Raw genomic sequence first — 21910 nt, 5'->3', positions numbered from 1 at the left:
GTGTTGGATCACTCATAGCTTGAATAAAAAATACAAAGCGAACTGGCAACACCTCATAAAAAAGTGAATAAAATAAATAAACGGCGGTTTTTGTTGTGTCGCGGGAAAGCAACTAATAATTCCTAAATAAAGGAACAACAAAATAGATAAACAATGAATGTATCTGGTTTTGCATCGAGTTCATTTTCGGAAAAAAGTGTAAATGAGCCGGCGAAAATAGTTGTAAGTAAAATATACAAACTGTAAAATTTGAGGTTAGTTTCCGTGTAATCATACAATCTGTGTTTCAGGTTTTGCCGGACAAATGCTTCGAAAAACGTGTAGGATGCGTATTCAGGCGTGGAAATCAATTTACTGTATACCCAAGAAGCCAAACCACAACCAAGGCCGCATCCGAAACCTGTGATAATGTGATACTGAACGTCCGCCAGGAGATCATGCTGTTCTCCCCCATCCTGCGCAAGCTGGTCAACGAGTCCAACGGCACCTACCTGTCCCTACAGAAAGCTGCGGAAGCGGCCAGGAACAGCGACAACCACGTCGAGCTCCTGAAGCTGTCCCGCCAGTACCGCAGCATCGTCCGCGTCTGCATCGAGAGCCTGCAGGAGGCTGCCGAGCTCGCGTCCGACGCCACCCAGAAGAACAATCTCCTCTCCTACATCACCATATTCTACTCCATCGAGTGCATTTGGCATTTGTGCGAGATATTGTTCATAGACAACATTCCCGGCGATGTGGTGTTGCCATATTTACTAGAATGGGTTCGCTTCCACTTTCCGTGCCACGAACAGACGGCCGCCCAGCTGCTGGAGGCGTGCGAGAGAGGCTCTGAGTCTCACGCCGAGTACTGGGACACGGTGACAGGCATGATAGTCCAAGGGAGAGTAGATGTCGCAAGGGCTCTGTTGAAACTGCACTCGGCAGTGGATAGCAATGAGTTTAAACTGATGGATAATTCATTGAGGAGCATGCCAGTTTACAGCGTGAGTTTGACTATTATTTATGCTATTAACATAAAATGTACATAGTTATCTTTGTCTTATCAAAAACAATGTCCTCCAACTTCGCAGGTGTATGGCGGGATATCGACAGGAGAGTTCACAATCAGCTGGAAGCACTGGCAGGCAGAGTGCCGCTCCAAACTCGCCAGCCGCGCGCTCGCCGCGCACCCGCACCTCGAGCTCATACTCAGAGTAGGTTATCTTGCTACAGGCTATTGATTCTAAATATTAAAGTCAAACAAAAAAACCTGCTTTATTTTTAAAGTCAATGAAAACATATTTATCCAAATATTGATATTTTAGAATAGCATTCATGAGAGAATAGTTCTCCACCTTATTTGTTAAATTAAAAAAGGTACTACTTAATTATTGCTTTATTATTCACAGTCCATATTGGAACGCAAAAGGGCTATCTCCTACACCTTAATTATTGCTTTCTTATTCACAGTCCATATTGGAACGCAAAAGGGCTATCTCCTACACCTTCTGCTTGGTCTATTTCCTGTTCAGACCACTGCTGAACCAACCCTAACAAAACTTCACTTACAACAAAACCCTACCTCCTTCCCCAGCTAATAATCGGTGACTACTCTGCCTTCGAGTCCATCCGGGACAAGTACGACTCGTGGTTCGATCTGCTGGGCGGCTGGGTCCTCTTCACGGCGCCGTGGGCCAAGCGCCACGAGCTCGCCAGCGCCGCCGCCGCCTGCGCCGGCATGCGACACCGCAGCCCCCGGCATACCGCGCTCGATGATATGGTTAGAGCGCTGACTGAGGGGGATTTGCATCAGGTATGTTGAAGATATTCCGAGGTTTCAAAAGCTTATATTCATGTGTTTAAAATGTATAGGTGGGTTTGATTTTGTTGTAGCCAGTGAGGGAAAAACGGAAGAGGGGGGTTGCAATGTAATGTAAGTCCTACGTTTTTTTGTTCGTTTATGTTGTATTGTAAATAGGACTGATCAATGCATCATTATCATGATCAGCTAATAGCGTCCCACCATTGGAGGTAAGGCTTTTCTCACGGAACTCCATTTCAAAGTCCTCGGCCCACTACTAGCTATCTCTCTAGCAAATAATACGCGCAAGCGCAAAAAAAACACGAAATTTCATGACACTGTTATTCATGACTCATCAGGGTCATAGTGCTGTTATTACTAAACCATATTTAATTCCAGGTGATCCACGACATCCAGCAGATGTCTGACAGCGGCTGGCTCGCGGCGCACCTCACCGACATGCTGTTCCACTGCGGCAAGCTCAACATACTGGACAGCCATCAGAACAAGTGAGATACTTGCTATTCTTTGTAGTTTGTGTACTAGAGTTCTGTAACTTGAATGCATTGTTTAGATAGCCTTGGTAGATAGTTTTATAGCTACTATAGCTGGGTGCTATAGTCTTAGTCTTTAGAGAGAAAAGAAATTGGCATGTAGATTAGCCAGTTACATTATTGGTATTACCAGCTAGATCCTACAGCAGTATGTAGATGTATAAAAGACTGTCTACATTGCTGCGACTACTACTACTAGCCTTAATAATTCTAGATAGAGTTGAATTCAATAAAACAATATCACAAATTTTACTCCCCAGTGTAACCCACGTCCTCCGTGAAAGCTTAATCCTGGAGTATGGCTCCCTGCTTATGGAGCACAAGTCTCTGTGGACAGTGGGGCTCTCCTACCTGGCCAGCTGTCCCCCCGAGGGCCTGCAGCGGGCCGAGCTGCTGCTGGAGAGGCTCCCGGTGCCCAGCGAGGCCAAGGCCATGAGGGTCATTACTGAAGCCAAGAAGTATGGACTTGTTGGTGTTGGTAAGTAAAGATTTCATTACTAGATTGTGGCTTTAGTTCACCATAAATAACCACATACAGTTTCAATGACGTAATGGATTGGAAAAGAAATGCATAATTATCAGTAATACATAGACTAAAATTCTACCGGTCAGTTTATTGCCCTGTGTACTGAAATAATATTACTAAATAAACCCCTCATCCTTTCGTTGAACATGTGCTCGAAGAGATTCTTTTGGCTTTCCTTTTCCTCTATGGCACAAGCAGAGGCTTTAAATTTTAATTGAATCACCAGTCCATCAAGACCCCAGAAATAATCCAAAAAAATTACATCGAATTAAGACTATTTCATAATCACTTAATTCCCCTTCCCAGCTCAAACAGTGTGCGCAATAAAGAGCGCCTTCCACCTGTCAGGCAATCGCATCGGGTCGGCCCTGGCCTGGGCAGTGCGCGGGGGCAGCGCGCGCGCGGCGCGGCGGGCGGCGCAGCGCGCGCTGCTGCAGTACACGCGCGAGGGCACGCTGCCCGCCGCCGACGCGCTGCTGACCATCGGGCCGCACATGCTGCTCGCCGATCAGCTGGTGTTCTTGGGTTAGTGGTGGTTGTTGCTTGGTGCTGTGGTGTTTTGAGTTAGGTGTTTTTTATACTAGTATAAATTGGTGTACAGGCTCAGACACAATCGGGAATAGAATCGTTAAAGCCACCTCTAGAGGGTGTTGATAATTAGAGCTACCCAAAGAGCAGGTAATCTCGCGGGGGTGGCTGTGTCAAATATATAGCATGGAGGTTCAATAACATTATTTTGTTATTTCAGCTAAATACTGCGAGTTCCACCGACTGTACAAGAACAGGGATTTCAAGGCAGCAGGAAAGTTGCTGATCTCATTGTTGACATCCAAAATAACGCCTGACTAGTAAGTATTCATATTTTATACTTACTACTTGATTTTTGCAATACCTACAATCCGTTTTATTTGCACTATATTTTATCAAATATATCACTGACCTTAATAAGCTTTTATCCACAGAACCTAACTTACAAACTTAAACGATAATGTTGATATTTACTACTTTCCCCCTTTCGCAGTTTCTGGGAAACGCTCCTCTTGGACACGCTGCCGTTACTAGAGTCGGACACAGTGATCTTCTCCGCGGAGGAGACGTGCGACACCATGGCCCTGCTGGCCCACAAGGGACGCTCACTCAGTGAGGAGAAGACCGAGCTACTGAGACTCGCACTAGTCAGGAATCTGGCCCGAGCCTCGCTGGCGCCCAGTGAAGAGTGATGAATGGATGCCAATGTTAAAAGTTGCATAAACTAGCCAGTGCTATGTTTGATTGGAGCAACCCTATGGCCCAGTTTTTGGAATAAAGTCCAAGCTTCCACCACTGTTTTTCAACATGGATTTGTGGTTATGTGGATGATGTGGAGTGAGGTTTGTTTGATCAATGAAGAATATCAATATTGATGCTAGACTAGTATATCATTGTTTTAATAATACCTTCTTCCATGGTCGTTTTGTTCGTCTTTGATTTTTAAAGTTATATTTTTGTAGGACATCTTCTTTCTGTTTAGTTTAGTTATATGGAGAGCATAGATGAAATATTTCTGTGAATTTTTTAGTTATGATTGGTTGATGCTTTTTAAACTGATGAATGCTTTAATACCTAATGTATCTCAAAAGCCTGGTTTTATGAAGCTTTCACAAGATTTTACAGCTGGCTCTGAGTTAATCACTTGGTTATGCAAGTAGGTACAGCACAATTAAATTGTGCAAATGTTAGGTACTTATGTATGTTGTAATGGTAGTCTTATGTATTTATAATCAAACATTCTAAATTTATACTAAAAACAACTGATAATTAAATTTTTATCCAAATATTTTCTTAAAATCACAGCCTTAAAACAGTAAATGAGGGAAAATGATTTTTTGTAAATACTAATATGAATGATGTATGTGTAAATAAAGAAAACTTGAATAGCATTTATTTATAAGGTTCTTGGTTAAGTTTAAATTAATACTTAGTGATTATAAAATAAAATAAGTTATGTTTTTTATCACAAATGTTTTATTTTACAGTTTAAACTAACAAGTAGGTAAATTTATCACAGACTTATGTTATTGTTTCCTAATGAGCAACAATTTGAATAGCTAGCTAAAGCAGTATAATTAATCATCCTTTGCTAGTTGTAGTGGGCCACTGAATACTGTTGAAAACTAATTATAGTAACATCCCATCTTGGTAATCCTGACAAATTCAAAGCCTGCAAGAGTTCAAGCACCTCATTTATATTTCAAATAAAACTGTTCCATAGAGTCCAGCTCCTCAACAGTGTAATGCAATATCTTATCAAACCCCTGGTAGTGGAACTTGCCATAGAAAGGCTGGCCCTTGAGCATGTATGGAAACCAGAGGGCATCGTCGAGCCACATGTCTTTAAAAGGTATCTGGTCGTACGGGAACCATTTAGGGTTCATTTCTTCAGTCTCAGTCGGGGTTCCCTCGAATACCTTCGCGGAGTAAACTCTGACGTCCATCATCATGGGGTCACCTTCGAAGGTGAACTCCAGTTGGCCGATGCTCTGTAGGTTCTCGGGTTTGACGGTGACGCAGCATTCCTCGTACAGCTCACGTAGAGCAGCTTCAATAACCGTTTCTTTCGGCTCAATTTTGCCGCCAAATCCGTTCCACTTGTTGCAGCCAAAGCCACGCTTTTTCAAGCCTAGTAATATGGCGGTGTCGGTGCGTAGGAACACCAGAGTGTATAGCTTTTTCAGGAGCATTTTGTTTATTGAAATTATTTATATTTTAAGTGAAAGATTTGTATTATAAAGCTTTTGTTTACAATGTTATACGATTACGAATGCAACACAAACCAAACGTCAAACGCGAAACACACGTGTTTTTGACGTTTCATCTTTCAACTTCTGCCAGTGTCGTATATATTATATTTGGTATTGTACAGGTTGTTGCAAAAAGGGTTTACTAAGCCAAAACCTACGTGTGCACGTGCAGCATGTTATATCTAAGCCCAAAAATGAAATCAGAATGTCAAAACTCGCGACAAACCCATAGATAGGTAATTTTCCGTTTTTTACCTTCATCTTCTCGTTAGACAACGCTAACTTATTTAAAACAGAAACAAATGCCAAACAAAAAAACAGAGTCTGTAACTACGCACCACTGAAGTCTTAGGCCCGGGTCTCCTATTACCAATGACAAAGGAATAAACAGTGGACCTGGCATAAAAATCGGTACTTAAAAATATATCGTCCTCTCTTTTTAACTTATTGGTGTTATCCTACGTAAAAAAGGACAACAGTAGTTTTGTCTTTGCCTAAAATTACAACATTGCGACCGGTCGCCATGTTGATTGACATCCAAACACAAGGTACTTCAGCCGTCAAACAATTTGTTTGTTTACATTTTTCATTGACAAAAGAATAAAGAGGACTTGGCATAAAAATCGGTACTTAAAAATATATCGTCGTCTCTTTTTAACTTATTGGTGTTATCGTACGTAAAAAAGGACAACAGTAGTTTTGTCTTTGCCTAAAATTACAACATTGCGATCGGTCGCCATGTTGATTGACCAAGATTGACATCCAAACACAAGGTACTTCAGCTGTCAAACAATTTGTTTGTTTACATTTTTCAAGAAAAAAGCCGCCATTTTAATTGAAACAAAAGTTTAGGTAGGCGCATTTTTTTCGTGGATATGCCATGTCCTCTCTTTATTCCTTTGTCAATGCCTATTACGCGCCGTAGATCGCGTCCAGCGTCGCGCCGTGGGCCGCGTCAAAATGCTCACTACATCTACGCGCCAACGTCGGCGTGTGAGGGAGACCGCATCAGTACATTTCTATAGTGGGCATCGTGACGCGGCCCACGGAGCGACGCTGGACGCGACCTGCAGCGCAAATATAGAAATGAACTGATGCGGTCTCCCTCACACGCCGACGTTGGCGCGTAGACATAATGAGCAAGGGCGTACCCAGGATTTCAGCTAGGGGGGGGCAGCTCATACCTATTTCGAGATGATGGTCGGTCGATTGTAACAAAAAATCATGAAAATTTACTTACTACTCTGTGTAAAAAGTATTGGGACTGGACATTGAGAGAGGGTACATCCGAGTCCGCGTTGTTCTATGGGACTGGTTCAATAAAACACAAAATGTTTGTTATTCATCCATTTTTTTTTATCATCTTCAAAGTATGCTCCTTAGGAAACGATTCACATTCGCCAACAAATTATCCAATCATACAACATTTTTTTAAATGCTGTTTCCACAGTTGTGTTTGGTGCTCGCGGCGAATTATTTTTTTTGTATTCTATCGTTAGTCAGAGTCAATTGACTGTTTTCTTTGACTATCATGGTGTTGTGTACTCAGAATTCTTGCCAGAAAGTCAAACCGTAAGTAAATAATATTATTTGCGGGTTATGTGGAATTTAATAGAGCAAATTCGACGAAGAAGGCCAGATTTGTGGGAAAAAAATCGATAAAAGGAATTGCACCACGATAATGCATTCATTCACATGGATCATCATTGTGAATGAATTTTAGAGTAAACACTCAACAAATGCCATCGAGCATCCACCATATTAACCAGATATGGCTGCAGCTCACGGCTCTTTTTTTCCCTAAACGCAAATTACCACTTAGAGGCATCCATCGATAGAAGACAAAATCGGAAAATGTAAGGAAAAATCGCCGCGAGTACTAAACACAACTCTGAAAACAGCGTTTAAAAAATGCTATGATGATTGCATAATCCGTTGGCGTATGTGTATCGCTTCACAAGGAGCATACTTTGAAGGTGATAAAATAAATTTGGATGAATAACAAACATTTTGTGTTTTATTGACCCAGTCCCGATACTTTTTACACAGAATGTATAGTGCGTAGCTATCCTATACCTACTATAACGAATGTTGTATAATATTTAATTTTAACGTAAATGCAGAGGTATTCCCGCCATCTTTAAGCCATTTTTTGACTTTGAAGATCGAATAGAAAGGGTTTTGGTTGATCATTAAATATAATATTTTTGTATACGATTATACAGTGTGTTGTTTTTCGGACCCAATGGTGGTTTAAGGGTGGATTCTACGAGTAATTTCATCGATAAAAAAACCCCCATGTGTGGGGTCAAATCTAAATATTCCAGAAATAGCGGCCATTTTAAAGTTTTAGATACTTAGTTTTCATAAAAAATCATATCTCGAGATTTAATTAAAAGCCTTACGGACATGAAATAAAATGATTTTATCCGCAAATAGCCATTTCTATCCAATAAAAATATCCACAACTGCTAAAAAGGTATATAAAATAAGTTAAAAGCATCTAATCTTTTTGACGCAAAAAAAAACATAAAAAATCTACATTTACTTGATTTACTTTGAAAATAGCCCCCTTTGATGATATTTTTATGTGTTAATTAAAAACTATTTGAAATAAGCTAAACAATGATATACCTAAACCGTAGGTATCTGTACGTCGAGGCAGTCAAGAATTATCGAAAGTTTAAAGACGACCGAATGGCGTAGTGGTTAGTGACCTGACTACTGAGCCGATGGTCCCGGGTTCGATTCCCGGCTGGGGCAGATATTTGTTTAAAGACAGATATTTGTACTCGGGTCTTGGGTGTTGATATTTATATTTAGTATCTATCTATCTATGTATTTGTGTAGATATATCAGCTGTTCGACACCCATAACACAGGTTCTGCCTAGCTTGGGGTCGGATGGCCGTGTGTGAGATGTCCCCACATATTTATTTATTTATTTTAAAAAAAAGCAAACCTAACGGAGCGCCGCAGCTCAGGTAGAAATCGTCACGGGGTGGCGGTAATACCATCAACTGCTTCTATGAGTATTACCGTTTATTTTAAATGTTAATTTTATTTATCGTATATAAACTTGAAAAAACCTTCGAAAATACTTAGTAAACATATTGAATAAGTTATTTTAGAATTAAAGTCAAGAAAATTATCAATAATTTTATATAAAAACTCTTTCGTAACAAAACCAATGTTCTTACGGGACCGATCATGCAACTCTGTCAAAAAACCTGGTAAACCCGGGAAACTATTGAAATATTTATTTTTCTAGAAAAGCTACTCATACCAATTACTGTCTTATTAGATGCAAATCACACAAACGCAGGTAATTTGAATCCGTTCTATGACTAAAACCGACTGGTTAGCTCAGTAAATTGATCTTTCTTGAAAGTGGCGGTGATATCTTCCCTTTTTTTGGAAATAAAATATATTTTGTTTTTCCAACACTTGTCTTCATTTTGCGCAGAGTAGATAACACGTTTTTAATTCCCACTTGGCCGGAAAATTTAAGTTTATTTTATCTTCTAGGGGGGGGCAGCTGCCCCCCCCTGCCCCTACCTGGGTACGCCCATGATAATGAGCATTGTGACGCGGCCTACGGCGGTGACACTTGACGCGACCTACGGAGTAAATAGGAGACCCAGGCCTTATGGGTTGTGCCGTGCAGCAGTGAACTGCTATAGGATGATAATGATAACCTCTCTACATACATATCATACTATACATACTAGGTTTACATTATTACTAGTTATCGTTGAAAAGTAAGTAGTTAGGTAACTACAAGATAAATTTTATTACTTACCTACAGGTAATTACATAAGTATTCCTATGCACATAAGTAAAATAAATGTATAAGTTTACCTGAATTTTTGATTATCCAAGTTGTGCTCAGTACCAAAGTTTTAGATACCTAACATGTGGAACTGAATGGAAAAGGTAATGTTCTACATTTCGTTCCTAACTCCACTTCGCTCAGCCCAAAATGCAATTTAGCTGCAGACTTAGCATCCAGCTGGCTGCGACACGCCTCGAACGAACATAATGTAATTCAGTTCACCTGTTTAAACTTCACTTGCACGGTATTTTAGGCTCCACTTCGGTATTACAGTCGATGTAGTGTTGGATAAAAGGATAGATAAATTGATACCTACTAGGTATTGTGAAAAGTATATGTAAGCTTTATTGTGTATTTTAATGTAGGTAACTATTAGGAGTTGAAGATAGGCAGGTATACTACCTCCCTATACCTCGATGCTACACGTATAGTCAGTACCGATACATATGAAGTCTTGACGTACTCGTAGATAGCTCTATCTACCGAAAAGTCAATGTCTTGAAGTGTATAATTATGTCGTTGTGTTAAACGTACCGCATGAGAGCCCTGCTATGGAATGAGCATGGATAATAAATATGATTATTATCATGAATGAGCTATGCATGCTCGTGGATTTCTGCTGATGTATTCGATTATGCTATTAAATTAAATATGCTATATCTTCATATAAGAGCTAGATAAATATAAAGATAAATATAATGTGAACTTTGAACGGACCATTAAGCATAAAAAATTATCTAAACAGCAGTTTCCACATAGGCACGTATAGGCACGTATAGGTACCTACCTGAATTTTTAATATTTACTTTAAGACTCCAGCCGGTTTAGAGTGGTACCTAATGAACATCAAACCTAATGAATATCATATTGCATGGCCAAGTAGCTCGCTTATTTAATTAGGACTAGCGTAGGCGGAATTTTAACTACCATTTCCGAGTTTAAGCTACTTAACTGAAAAGTTATTTACATTAGCTACCAGTTTTAGGTATGTACTATGAAGTTATGTGTACGGTAAATACGTAAAAGGTTTTTGAAAACTGAGCGCGTAATGTTTTAACTCGAAATCTCTGTTCAGTACATAGGAACTTACCCAATTTTCATGGGAATAATAATTTTGGTATACTTACTTACGTCTGTTTTACATTGAAATATTTAGGTAAGTACTATAAGTACCTATTGTTTTTTTAAATAAAGGTGTAGTAAGTAGTTTAAGCGTTAGATAAGCTGTTCGTTCAATTATTTTAAGATCCTGCGTTTGACCTTTAGTACTTACCTAAATTTATGTAGGTTGTAGATAGCTATCAAAATAATCAAAAAGGGTTCTTCAACAAAGATCGTTTGTTTAGATACTGAAACTACGTACGGAGCTGGCGGTATACGTAACGTAGCCGACAGAGGTCTCCGCTTCAGCAATATTTCACGGGCTGCGTGTAGCACATAAATCAAGTGTTAACTTCCAATGGGATTACCAGTAAACCCTAACCTTGAGTGAATTTATATCTGTAAAATCTGACAGCTCCTTTATTCAGCACAATGGATACATTTTAAAGTACAAATTAATGTAGGTACATATTTAATAAATCCAGATAACCTAATGTTAAGTTTGTAAATAATTTGAACGTCAGTTCTTTTATTTTCGTCCTAGGTTTTAGTTTGGTACACAAAGGTCGTGTTATTATTGTCATAAAAAATGAGTGAGTACGAAAAGGACAATGGCAGAGTTCTAAGGAAGTTTGGTACCCCTATGAAAATGACGGGTTCCGTAATGAAAGTACCATGTTTAGAGAGTCACTGTATAGGTACACAAATAAATAAATAACTAGATTTTTAGAAGCTGGGAGAAAAGAGAAAAACGGAAAAAAAGAATCTTTAAAATGTAGTCGCAATGGAACGTAAACATTCATACAGGAAGAATGGAACGTCAAGTGAAGTAATGTTTATGCCATGTTTATGCCAAGTACTCTGTGATTTACGTCATAAATGTCTAGGTTGGATCTCAGTATAATGATAAAAATTGACAAAACCAGAGCAGAAAAATTGAAATGATAAAAAAATGTGTCATGTCAACAACTAAACGTCAACACCATGTCAACACTTGAACAACATAAGACGAACAACGTGAATAATAATTTGATAATAATATTATTATGTTAGGTATATCAAGTTGTATGTTTACGTTTAAATAAATACGGGACGTGCAACGTACATAATAAATAAAATGATTTTATTAATATTATCGACTAGATCAGGCTACTACTTTCATCATGGAATAATGTTATACTTATCCAACTTCTGAAGTTTTAAATTGCCATTCCGCAACAGGGATCTGCTATGCCATTTCGAAATGCTATATGTAAAGGTTCTACTATATGGGTATGCATTTGGCGAGTAATGTAATGAAATAAAATATACTGTTTAAAAGATCATTGTTTTATTTACATAACATAATTTGCCTGGAATCAACTTTAGGAATTTTATGTTCCTATTACCTACTCTATTCTATTCTCTGTTGGGGTGTAAGTACCTGCACCTGGCTCTCTAGATGTGCTAAATCTAGATATGTATGCAGGTTTCCTTCACTGTAAGTGTGATGGTATACATTTTAATTAAATTCAAAGAACACATTGGTACATGTCAGCGCCGGGATTCGAACTGCAGAACGCAGTTGCTCTTCTCATATTTGACTTAGGTATTTATCATCCTATGGTTCAAAGAAAATATTGTCAGAATAATTTTGCGTGTTCTTGTTCTGCTGCTTCTGCAGGTTCCTGATGAAGAAGTGGGACGGGAGCCTGCCGGGGAGGTGGAACAGGAACCGGGTCTGGTTCTCCCCTTTGTCACATTTGTTCTATATCTTCAGCAGTTTCAGCGGTATTCAAAATATTAAATAATTAGGTTAGGTAATGGAAAATGAAATAACAACTACTATGACAAGATTGACAAGCAAGATTCAGTGTTACTAGATTTAAATATTCAAAAAATATCGATTATAGTGAATCGAATAAAGAGAAAAAGAAAATGGTTTACTATGGATAAAAGTCTTCAAGACTTAAATATAATCATATTTTATAAACCAAATGTACTAGTTTTGGCACAAATAGTACCAGAATATGTAATTTATTGATAAATAAAATATCTTTTGTATTTAAGAATGTATCGATATTTCTATTCGATTACTTTTTTGCTCGGATTTGCTGGTTATATTCCGAGGTCTGGCACCACTATTGTTACGTTCCGTTCTCTATATGTTTGTTTTTACGTTCCATTATCCTTAGATTTAAATATTCTTCATTTATCATTTTTTCTTTTCCCCCGACTTCTAAAAATATTGTAATTACTGAAAATACCTTATCTACACTGTATTAATAAATGGTGAAAACATGGTTCTGAAACGCTCCAAAAAAAAGGCGGTACGCCCACTGCCGTTCTCCTTTAGGATGTAGGTAGAGGGCCTTCACACAACACTTCACTTCATAGTAACAATTTTGTGTATGATTTAGCTAATTTCTGAGAGTGAATTATATCTTAACTGACATTTTTTATTCTACATACCACTAGGTACTGTGCTAGTACCTAGTAACTCCATTTTGAAAAGTAAGCCCATTTTGAAAATTACTTTTCTCAGAAGAGCGGAAATTATGTAATAATCACGAACGAATATTAATCACTCTTTAAAACCAATACCTAGTTACCAACTTCATGTTTTTTTTTCTGTAAAGTGACTCGTGCTTAATAAAATTTCTATTAAATATTTTTGTGGTTAATGAAGTGTGACCTGAGTTTATGATAAAATTCAACGCTCAACAGATTTTATCTTGTTTTAATAAATTCTTTCAGCTTTCGTCAGTAAAAAGCTTCGTTTCAACAAATATTATGTGACATAATGTTGTAGGTACTCACGTGAGGATTTAAATGGATATCACTACTTAATTAAAGTTAAAAACCTTGTATATTCATGCGAAAGTCGCCAATAAATTTCAACTGCAAAATTAAGCAAAATACTCTCAATGAAACAAGGTACGTAAGTAACTGAAGCGACCAATCAAGATAAGTTCCTGCCGGATCATCGTAGTAATGAGTTTCAGTATTAGTTACTGGTTTCTGAAAAGTTTAAAGACGTGATTCGAATACACAAGGCCATAATGCTTCTATCGGGAAAATTCTACACGAATATCGACTTTGTAGCTGCTGTAACAATCATGAAATACACTCGCGATCAAAATGTTGACACCAAATAACCCTAATTTGGAATTTAATATTTATGTTTTTAGTTCGTAATATTTGTTATTCGTTGTTAAATGTACTTCAATATTGCAGACAGCGATTTCTGTTTAGGAGTAATTTGGTGCTATGTCACTTGAACGTTTTCATTGCTTGCGAGTGGATATCATAGCCCTATTACAAAAACAAAACTTATTTTTTTCAAAAAGTTTTTTCTGTAAAGTGTATTAAGTAGTTAGTTAATTTCATTTCCAAACTACCTGTACACCTTTGTAAAGGAAAAACATATTACTTATTCCTTTTGTATTACATAAAGGGTAGCGTAAGGCGTGGTAGAGTTGTTGTGCCTAATGACTCTCATAGACGGTACGTAAAGTAAAATAATACCTCTAATAGTAATGTGCCCAGTGCAAATAAGACCCTTTTCAAGACGTGTTGGCAATCGTCTAAATGAAAGGAGTATTGTACTAAACCCAACGACGATTACCGATCACTTGGGGTAAGTAGTATGTAAACATAAACACATACCTACTAATATACATAGTAAATAATTAGTTATGTCGCTAAACTAATAGTAAGTAAGTATAGTAGTAGAGAGAGAGATCATATACATGAACTTAATATTTATGAAATAAAAATTAGTGGTTTCACCTGTTCAAAACTAATTTAACTAATACATTCTGGCATCACAGACGAACTTTTGTAATAAAATTAGGTTACACCTACTTTATAATTGCACCAATTTATCAACTTCAGGTGTAAGTTGGAAATTTTAGACATATGCGGCGCCAATTAACTACGTCGGCACTAAATATTTGAGCTGAAACCAATATTATCTAGTTCCCGCCACACGCCAGTGCACGCCGCAGCTTCGTGACAGAGCAGGGCCGGCTTCAGGGCGGGGACTAGGGACATAATTAAATTGGGACCCCCTGTCAAATATATATCTAGTTATTATAGCATACTGACATACATTAAGCGCTGCGGTGCCAGTGGTACAGTAAGAGGCAGATAAACCTGACCCCAGCATACATTGCATGTGACTGTACACCCGAGTGTACCACCAAGTAATTATAATGACATTTACAAAATTTATCGCCGATAAGTTATGAGATTTATTCATTTAGATACTAGTGTATAATACTAGAACTTATGTAGGTGACTGCTTGATAACAATCGTGATAGAGTAGTAGGTGGCTCTATAATGATGATTAGGTAACTACTTAATTATAATAATTATTATGAGTACTATTAATATTAACATTATTACTATAATGATACTAGGTATATCACTCGTATTGAAACGTGTCTTTATGATGAATCCTAATTCCAGATAAGTATTAAAACAATCAGTGGTAAAAATATGTAATATTAACAACTTTTTAAGGCAAAATATAATTGTGTAGGGTAAAATCCCCCCAAAATCAAGTTGCTGGATCAGTCAATGCGTTCGAATTATGCCTCTCCGGCTCACAGATCAAGGGAGCTACTTGCAGAATTAGACGAGCAGATATTCGGGGCTGCCAGATATTTCATTTACCGATTATTAGAATGCTTCCTCGTAATGTGAAACACGTGTAAACACTCACTAAGCAGTACTGGTTGATATTAGTTGTGTGTTTGGAACTTGGAAACTTGTCCAAAGGAAAGCGGAAATAGAAGAAATACCAACTTTTATAGACAAGCTTACGCGTGGGTTTTATCTAACTTTATTAATAAAATAACGCAGTATTTAGTGATGTAAGTATTATGTTTAATAACAAAGTAGTATAATTATTACTCTCCTTGAAGAAACAGAAATTGTAAACGGCAAAAACAACGGTAAGTAAGTAGTTTAAATGATCGAACGGTCCGAAGAAAATTCTGTGATTTCCCCCGAGCTTTAAGGTTTATCACATAATTTTATGAAGTTGATTCATTTCGTATTTCTGGGAAAAATACCTACACACCCTCCTACACACTAGGTAAGCGTTATTTCAAAGTGTAGGTTACGTACTTATAAGTTAAATGTGAAGAAATTAACACATACATAATATATTTATATGTGAGCTAAAAGTATAATGTTATATGTGAAAAAATTCTCCTCTCATTTTAGCAATTCAGGAAAATTTTACTGAATTGCATAGCTGGTAATCTGTGCTGAATCTGAAATGGAAATTTAAATCTGGGCTAGTAAATCGATGAAACCAGTAGTATCTATATTATGTTTGTGCCGTCATGTGCGTTTTTAGTCATTGCAACTTTGTATTTTATTTTTATCCTATAATAGGTACACAAACATTTTTAAGAATTCAAAATTCCAAGCAAATACAAATTTTAGTTGGATTTTCTTCTAATAACCGACTAGAGTGCACACATCGGTTTAAGAATTAATTAATAAAGAGCCAGTTCGACCAGTTATCACTTCGTGCCCCCATCATACTTAGAGGTACTTATACAATATACATAAATAATTTATATTCCATTACAGTACCATATATGATATTTGCTCTCGGAAGTATGAACTTACAGCGAACCTTAGCAAATCATCTTTTCGTCAAGTCAAGTAATTCGTTTCTATCTGGTGAAAGTCAAAGGACTCCCGTAATACGGTTTCCTCATTACTGTAATGGCATCTAAAGGTAGACATATTTTCCCTCGGCGATGTTTAATATTTTGAGCAATGAGCCAAGTGGTTTCTGAGACACGTGCTATTCAGAGATACTTACCTAAGTAATGAGAACCTGCATGAAATGGTAGGTACATTCAAAACCGGCGGGTTTCGAGTCAAAAGGGCTCTTTCCGTCCCATTGCAATTTATTACGTTACTTAGAAAAGACTTCCTTAATGAATAATATGAATTTTATATTGCTTATCTGTGGTTCCTGTATTTTTTAGATATTTATTATGTCCCCAGGATATAAGTCATTAAAGTAAACTCTTTTATACATTCAGTCAAAGCAATTGGCTGATTTAGGTTACTTTCATCATCATCATCATCATCAGCCTATAGCAGTCCACTGCTGGACGTAGGCCTCTCCCAAGGTTACTTTCATGTACTTAGGTAATTCCATGAAGTAAGTAGGTAGATTTTTATACAGGCATTCAGACCAAAATATGTCGAATAATCTGAAAGTAACGTATTCGGGAGCGCGGCCAATTTAAAATTTAGTGTTTTCAGTGTCATTTTCACACGTGGGGGAATTTCCTGCGTAGGGAAGTGTTAAGTGCTATTAGAGAGTTTACAGGCTGTTGTGAGCAAAAACCTGCTCATGAATTACTGAAATGTTTCCCGAAAACTTTTTGCTAAAACACTGTCGTCCATTATATTCAAGCTTCGTTAACTTCTTAGCTAAAAAGCTCCATAATATTATTTCAGGAGGTAATTAATCATTTTCGTAGACTAATCGCTAGTGAGCGAGGAGTAAATGGGGAAATTCAAAACTTTTTATCCCGTGTTGATTTTATTAACTTACCTAATTAAGGTGTAATTATTGAAAGGTGCCTACTTGTAACTTTCAATGTTGCGAATTCTATAGCCTCATAGCTTTAATTACACTCAAGTCAGCGTTGTTCTATGGCTTTAATATGTAGATAAAATGGATGAAGTAAGTATTTTTAAATCCGAAAATAGTGTAGGTACCTAACCTAATTAAACTATACGTGTGTATTTCAAGTGTCTATTTCTCTGTCTGTTCATACAATACATATTATAATCCCTGGTAAAGTGGATCTCTTTTGAACGATTCAACTGTTCTTGACGATGTGGCTTTAAAATGCTCGCGGGAACAGCTAGTAATATATAATAATAATAATTTATTTATTTAAATAGACAACTTAGGCCCAATGTGTTAGTAACAATGTTCTTATTCTATGTGAGTATCCTAATTCTACAGTAATATTATTATTTCGCTAAGCAGCCTATGGTGTTCAATCAGTGATGACATTCCGCCATGTCTCTCTATGGGACTAGTTCACCGTAGACACTGCATACCTCGAGGGCGCGTGCTTCATAAATCATGTAGACAGCCCCATTATACGAGTCTTTCACTGGCGTCCACAAAACACTGTCTATTCACTACTCGACCACGTGTCCCCTAGACTTTACTTGTTCTGCTTTCACTAGTCGCTATAGCGTTGAGATAAAGACTCCTTTCGGTTGGCACAGTGTGATGGTGAAGGACTAAGTAGGGGGATAGAGAGAGGGAATCAAAGTGACAAGTCGGGTAGGTTTACATAATAATGATGTGAGTGTTATTGCAGCCGGCTCTATTCTAATGTCTCTGAAATCGGTTCGAATTGAGTGTATTTAGCGAGTAAATGTTTATTTAGATCTTATATCATCTAGATTTGCAAAATCAATTTTAAACGGCTTTAGCATGTATCACAGTATACTAGTTTTGGGCTCACTACGCGCCCTGCTAAGTACCTAACGGGCGGTTTTTTTGAAAGAAAGAAAGAAAATACATTTATATATTAAAATACAATTACACAAAAAAACAAAAGCCTTTTGTCTACTAAGAATCAGCTTAAGTTCTTGTATGAAGTATCTGGAAACCTGTCAAAATAATTATGTCTATCAGAAAGCAACTCTAGATAATTATTAGGGGCTTCAAACCTGCCATGAACAGTTAACTTAATGGAATCTTCTAGAGCCTAACTATGCATATATTCCGTTTGGGCGTGTGTGGAGCCAGAAGGTCGTGAGTAACGGCCCGCCCGCCCACGCCGTGTCCCGCCCTAGTGAGCCATCGTAATATGCAGATGCCATTGTTCTTCGGCATTCGGCTGTACGATTTATATTTATAGGTAGTTTACAACTACCTACTTGCGATCAATTTGTGTTTTTAAAACTTATAATAATTTTCAGTTTTTATTTACTTACTTGCTTTGCATGGGGTGCGAGGCATCCTGTATTATAATCAGTCAGACTAACATCAGTCAGTGACTGCTCATTGTAGTGGTACTGGACGTTTTGGTATACATAATAAGGCACATCTGACTTGGGAAGGCTACCTTCGAATAAATTGATATACTTTGCTGAGTTATTATCGTTAGCTTATCGTCTTTGTATTTATTACAAAACGTCCAGTACAGGCAGACGCTATTTTAGAATAATAATCATTTATTTTAAAAGCAAGGAGGGCCACTCTTGCTTACGAAAAACGAAGTTTTGGAGCGTTGCTACACTAACCACGTCTCAATCTCGTTGCATTAAGTGCCAATTTCTTCATAGTCGGTTAGAGCATAACCAGGTATTAGTGGTTGACTTTTGACACATCTGTCAATAATTTTATATGGAGATGACGTATAATTAATAACCAATCCCTGGTCGGTTAGATAACCGACTATGGAAAATTGGCACTAAACGTACCGATAGCATGATAGCTCTCGATCGTTTGTTTACAAAGGTAGAGTAACCCCGCTGTTCGATCTCGTCTAGACGGAAACTCATTAACGAAGACATAAAGCTAGCTCTAAACGCGGCGAAGTAATAGCTTAGAGCTTTCAAAGACATCGCCACTTCGCCTTTTATAGCTTAAAGTATTCTTGAGGTGGCGCAGTCGTTGCTAGCGGTCTCTGCAGTGGCCGACTCGTCTGGGTGTGCCGAGCAAAGCAAACATTTGTGTATACTTTATTGCAGTCCATAAAAAAATACTCTTGATCTAGACACATTTCAAACGGAATCAAAACGAACTCTTTTTCGAAAATCATAAAGCCTACAATGGCTTATGTATTCCAACATGTTTATTTCTATTTTAGAACCTCTGTAGTAGTTTGTAGTGCTATAAAACCAAGCTAGTTTAACAAAATGAAACTGCGTCTGAAAATTTTAAAACATGTTGTCACGCCCAGAAATTGTGTTTAAGTGCGGAAACGAGGCTGCATAAATATGGCGAAGCTTAACCGGGAGCTGTTACACTCAACGCCATGTTATAGCTAGAATAAAAAATAGCCAGTTACCTACACACAGGTATTCAAAATGATTTCAGATCCAGCTAATTACGAGTATTATTATAGCTTATCGTATTATGGCTTATCGCATTTTTTTAAGCAGCAACATAGATCTAAAATCAACAATTTGTTAAAAAAATATCCATTCGGCCTGTGATTGCTCCGCTGGTTTTTCTTATCGTGTCGGTGCCATATGAAAAAATATACGTTAAATGAAAAAATATATTTTATTTAATCAATGGTTTCATTTAAATTGTCTAACGAAAACCGTGCCCCATAATCCTTTGCTAACTAAAGTAGCTTTAATCATGATTAAATATTCAGACGGCGTTTAAAGTTAGCGGGATGTTAACTGCTGAACAACTTTTGACTTGGCAATTACATTATTACATTACACTTGAAAAAGTGTATATTTTATCCACAGAGAGGAATTTCGTCTGTAAAGAAGCCTTACACGAGAATTCAGTGTAAAAACTGAAAAAATGTTTAGACCTAAATGTAAACCTAAAGTTTCATGAATGTTTATAATAAATTGCACCAGAAACCTGCCTTCAAACTAATTAGCACCCACTTAGCTACGAGCTGCTACGAGTGCTACGGGAACGCTTTGTCTGCAGTGGGGTATGCTACGCCGTGCTACGAAGCTACGGAATTGAATATCTTACAGTAAGTTTGCCACGTTTTCAAGGTATGTAACCTTGAAAACGTCCAGCATTCATGTATAGCATACCTTAAGGCCCTGTTTCACAAAGTCTGGATAGTGGCTACCTGTACGATTAAATACTTGCTGTCAAAAAAATAATATCAGAGAGTGACAGCATATACAGGGTGTTGCAAAAAGGGTATACGAAGCCGAAACCTACATGTGCATCATGGTATATCGAAACTGAAATCAGAATTTGAAAATTCGCGAAAAAAAAATATTATTTTCCATAGAAATTTTGTTGGTCACATGACTTTTTACTATGGTTTTTTTTTTCGCGAATTTCCAAATTCTGATTTCAGTTTCGGGCTTAGATATACCATGTTGCACATGTGGGTTTCAGCTTAGTATACCAATTTTGCAACACCCTGTACTTTATCTGACAAGTAGTTAACCAGACATTGTGAAACAGGGCCTTAGTATTTCTTTTAATGCATTAATATTTTATCTTATTTCATCTTAACTTTTATAACTTACCACGACTACGAAGAAAGATCGTCTTTCAAAGACATTCTGTGTACCTAAGGGAAAGTAATTAATTACTTAGATGAAAATACATTAGGAAAAACTTTGGAATAAACTTTTTGTAATGATAACGAAGCTCGCCAAAGAATACAGGTGAAAAATACAGTTAGTCGATGACAAGCTCCAAGGACACAGTGGGCTTTTACACTCGTCTGTGCATGGCTATAGGTACTGATTATGAAACCAAACTTTATAACACTGTCAACATAAACAAACTAACCGACGTTAAAAACCCCCGACTTTCAACACTAAAAGTCGCATAACTTTTGAACAAACGAACCGATTTTCAATTCAAACTTGACTAAGACCACTCGGGGTAACATCACCTACGACCCTGAAAACAAAACGAAAATCTGTTCAGCCGTTTGTGAACTACACTACACACATACAGATATTTAAAATGTATCTATCTATGTATTTGTGTAGATATATCAGCTATCCGATACCCATAATACAGGCTCTGCTTAGCTTGGGGTTGGATGGCCGTGTCTGATATGTCCCTACATATTATTATTATACACACACACAGATACACAGTCAAGTTAAACTTATAACACCTCTCTTTTCCGTTCATAGGTGAAAATCAGCAAAATGTTTTCAACATTGTTTTTCACAACACTTTTCGTGAGTGCCCTGTATAATTTCATCTAGATAGCCCTCGCGTGTCGCGCAGGCTGCCATGAAGGCTGCCTTTCCAGCTTTTAATTACCGTCAAAGGGGCATTTGAATATGTAATCGTGTAATTGGCACCATTTTGAACGATTTGTAAAGGTAAATACATAGTCGGTTCAAGCCAGGGATAGAGTGACGATTGAATTTAGGTATACGAGTACATTTATTTATTCCGCAATCTATATTTCGTCAAATCGTCCAGCTAAAAGTTCTAAGGCTAAATTCAAGGAAAAGGCAAATTGCCTGATATTTTTTGTGATGTTACAGTAAAGCTAAAAACTATTTTTAATAAACTATAAAAAATCAATGGATGCAGAATGTGCCCATTATTCAGTGAGCATGAGTGAGCAGGTAACAAAATCGCCATTCGATAAAAAAAAA

The 21910-nt window shown here is 37.5% G+C and overlaps 2 protein-coding genes across 2 annotated transcripts; one reads left to right on the top strand and one right to left on the bottom strand.

Moving 5' to 3' along the window:
• The first annotated feature begins 48 nt into the window (after positions 1-48).
• On the top strand, positions 49-4810 carry LOC105383222 (nuclear pore complex protein Nup85). The gene is made up of 9 exons (XM_038109043.2): positions 49-222; positions 291-983; positions 1071-1193; positions 1574-1792; positions 2180-2289; positions 2595-2812; positions 3167-3385; positions 3609-3708; positions 3882-4810. The coding sequence occupies exons 1-9, from the start codon at positions 154-156 to the stop codon at positions 4078-4080; spliced, it is 1950 nt and encodes a 649-aa protein (XP_037964971.2). The 5' UTR covers positions 49-153; the 3' UTR covers positions 4081-4810.
• A 34-nt stretch (positions 4811-4844) lies between these two features.
• On the bottom strand, positions 4845-5688 carry LOC105383187 (oxidized purine nucleoside triphosphate hydrolase). The gene has a single exon (XM_048627038.1). It carries the CDS (start codon positions 5578-5580, stop codon positions 5080-5082), a length of 501 nt encoding a protein of 166 aa, XP_048482995.1. The 5' UTR covers positions 5581-5688; the 3' UTR covers positions 4845-5079.
• Between the last annotated feature and the right edge of the window lie 16222 nt (positions 5689-21910).

This window comes from Plutella xylostella, chromosome 17, assembly GCF_932276165.1.
Source record: "Plutella xylostella chromosome 17, ilPluXylo3.1, whole genome shotgun sequence".
Lineage (NCBI taxonomy): Eukaryota > Metazoa > Arthropoda > Insecta > Lepidoptera > Plutellidae > Plutella > Plutella xylostella.
This window is presented reverse-complemented; position numbering and strand designations above follow the sequence as displayed.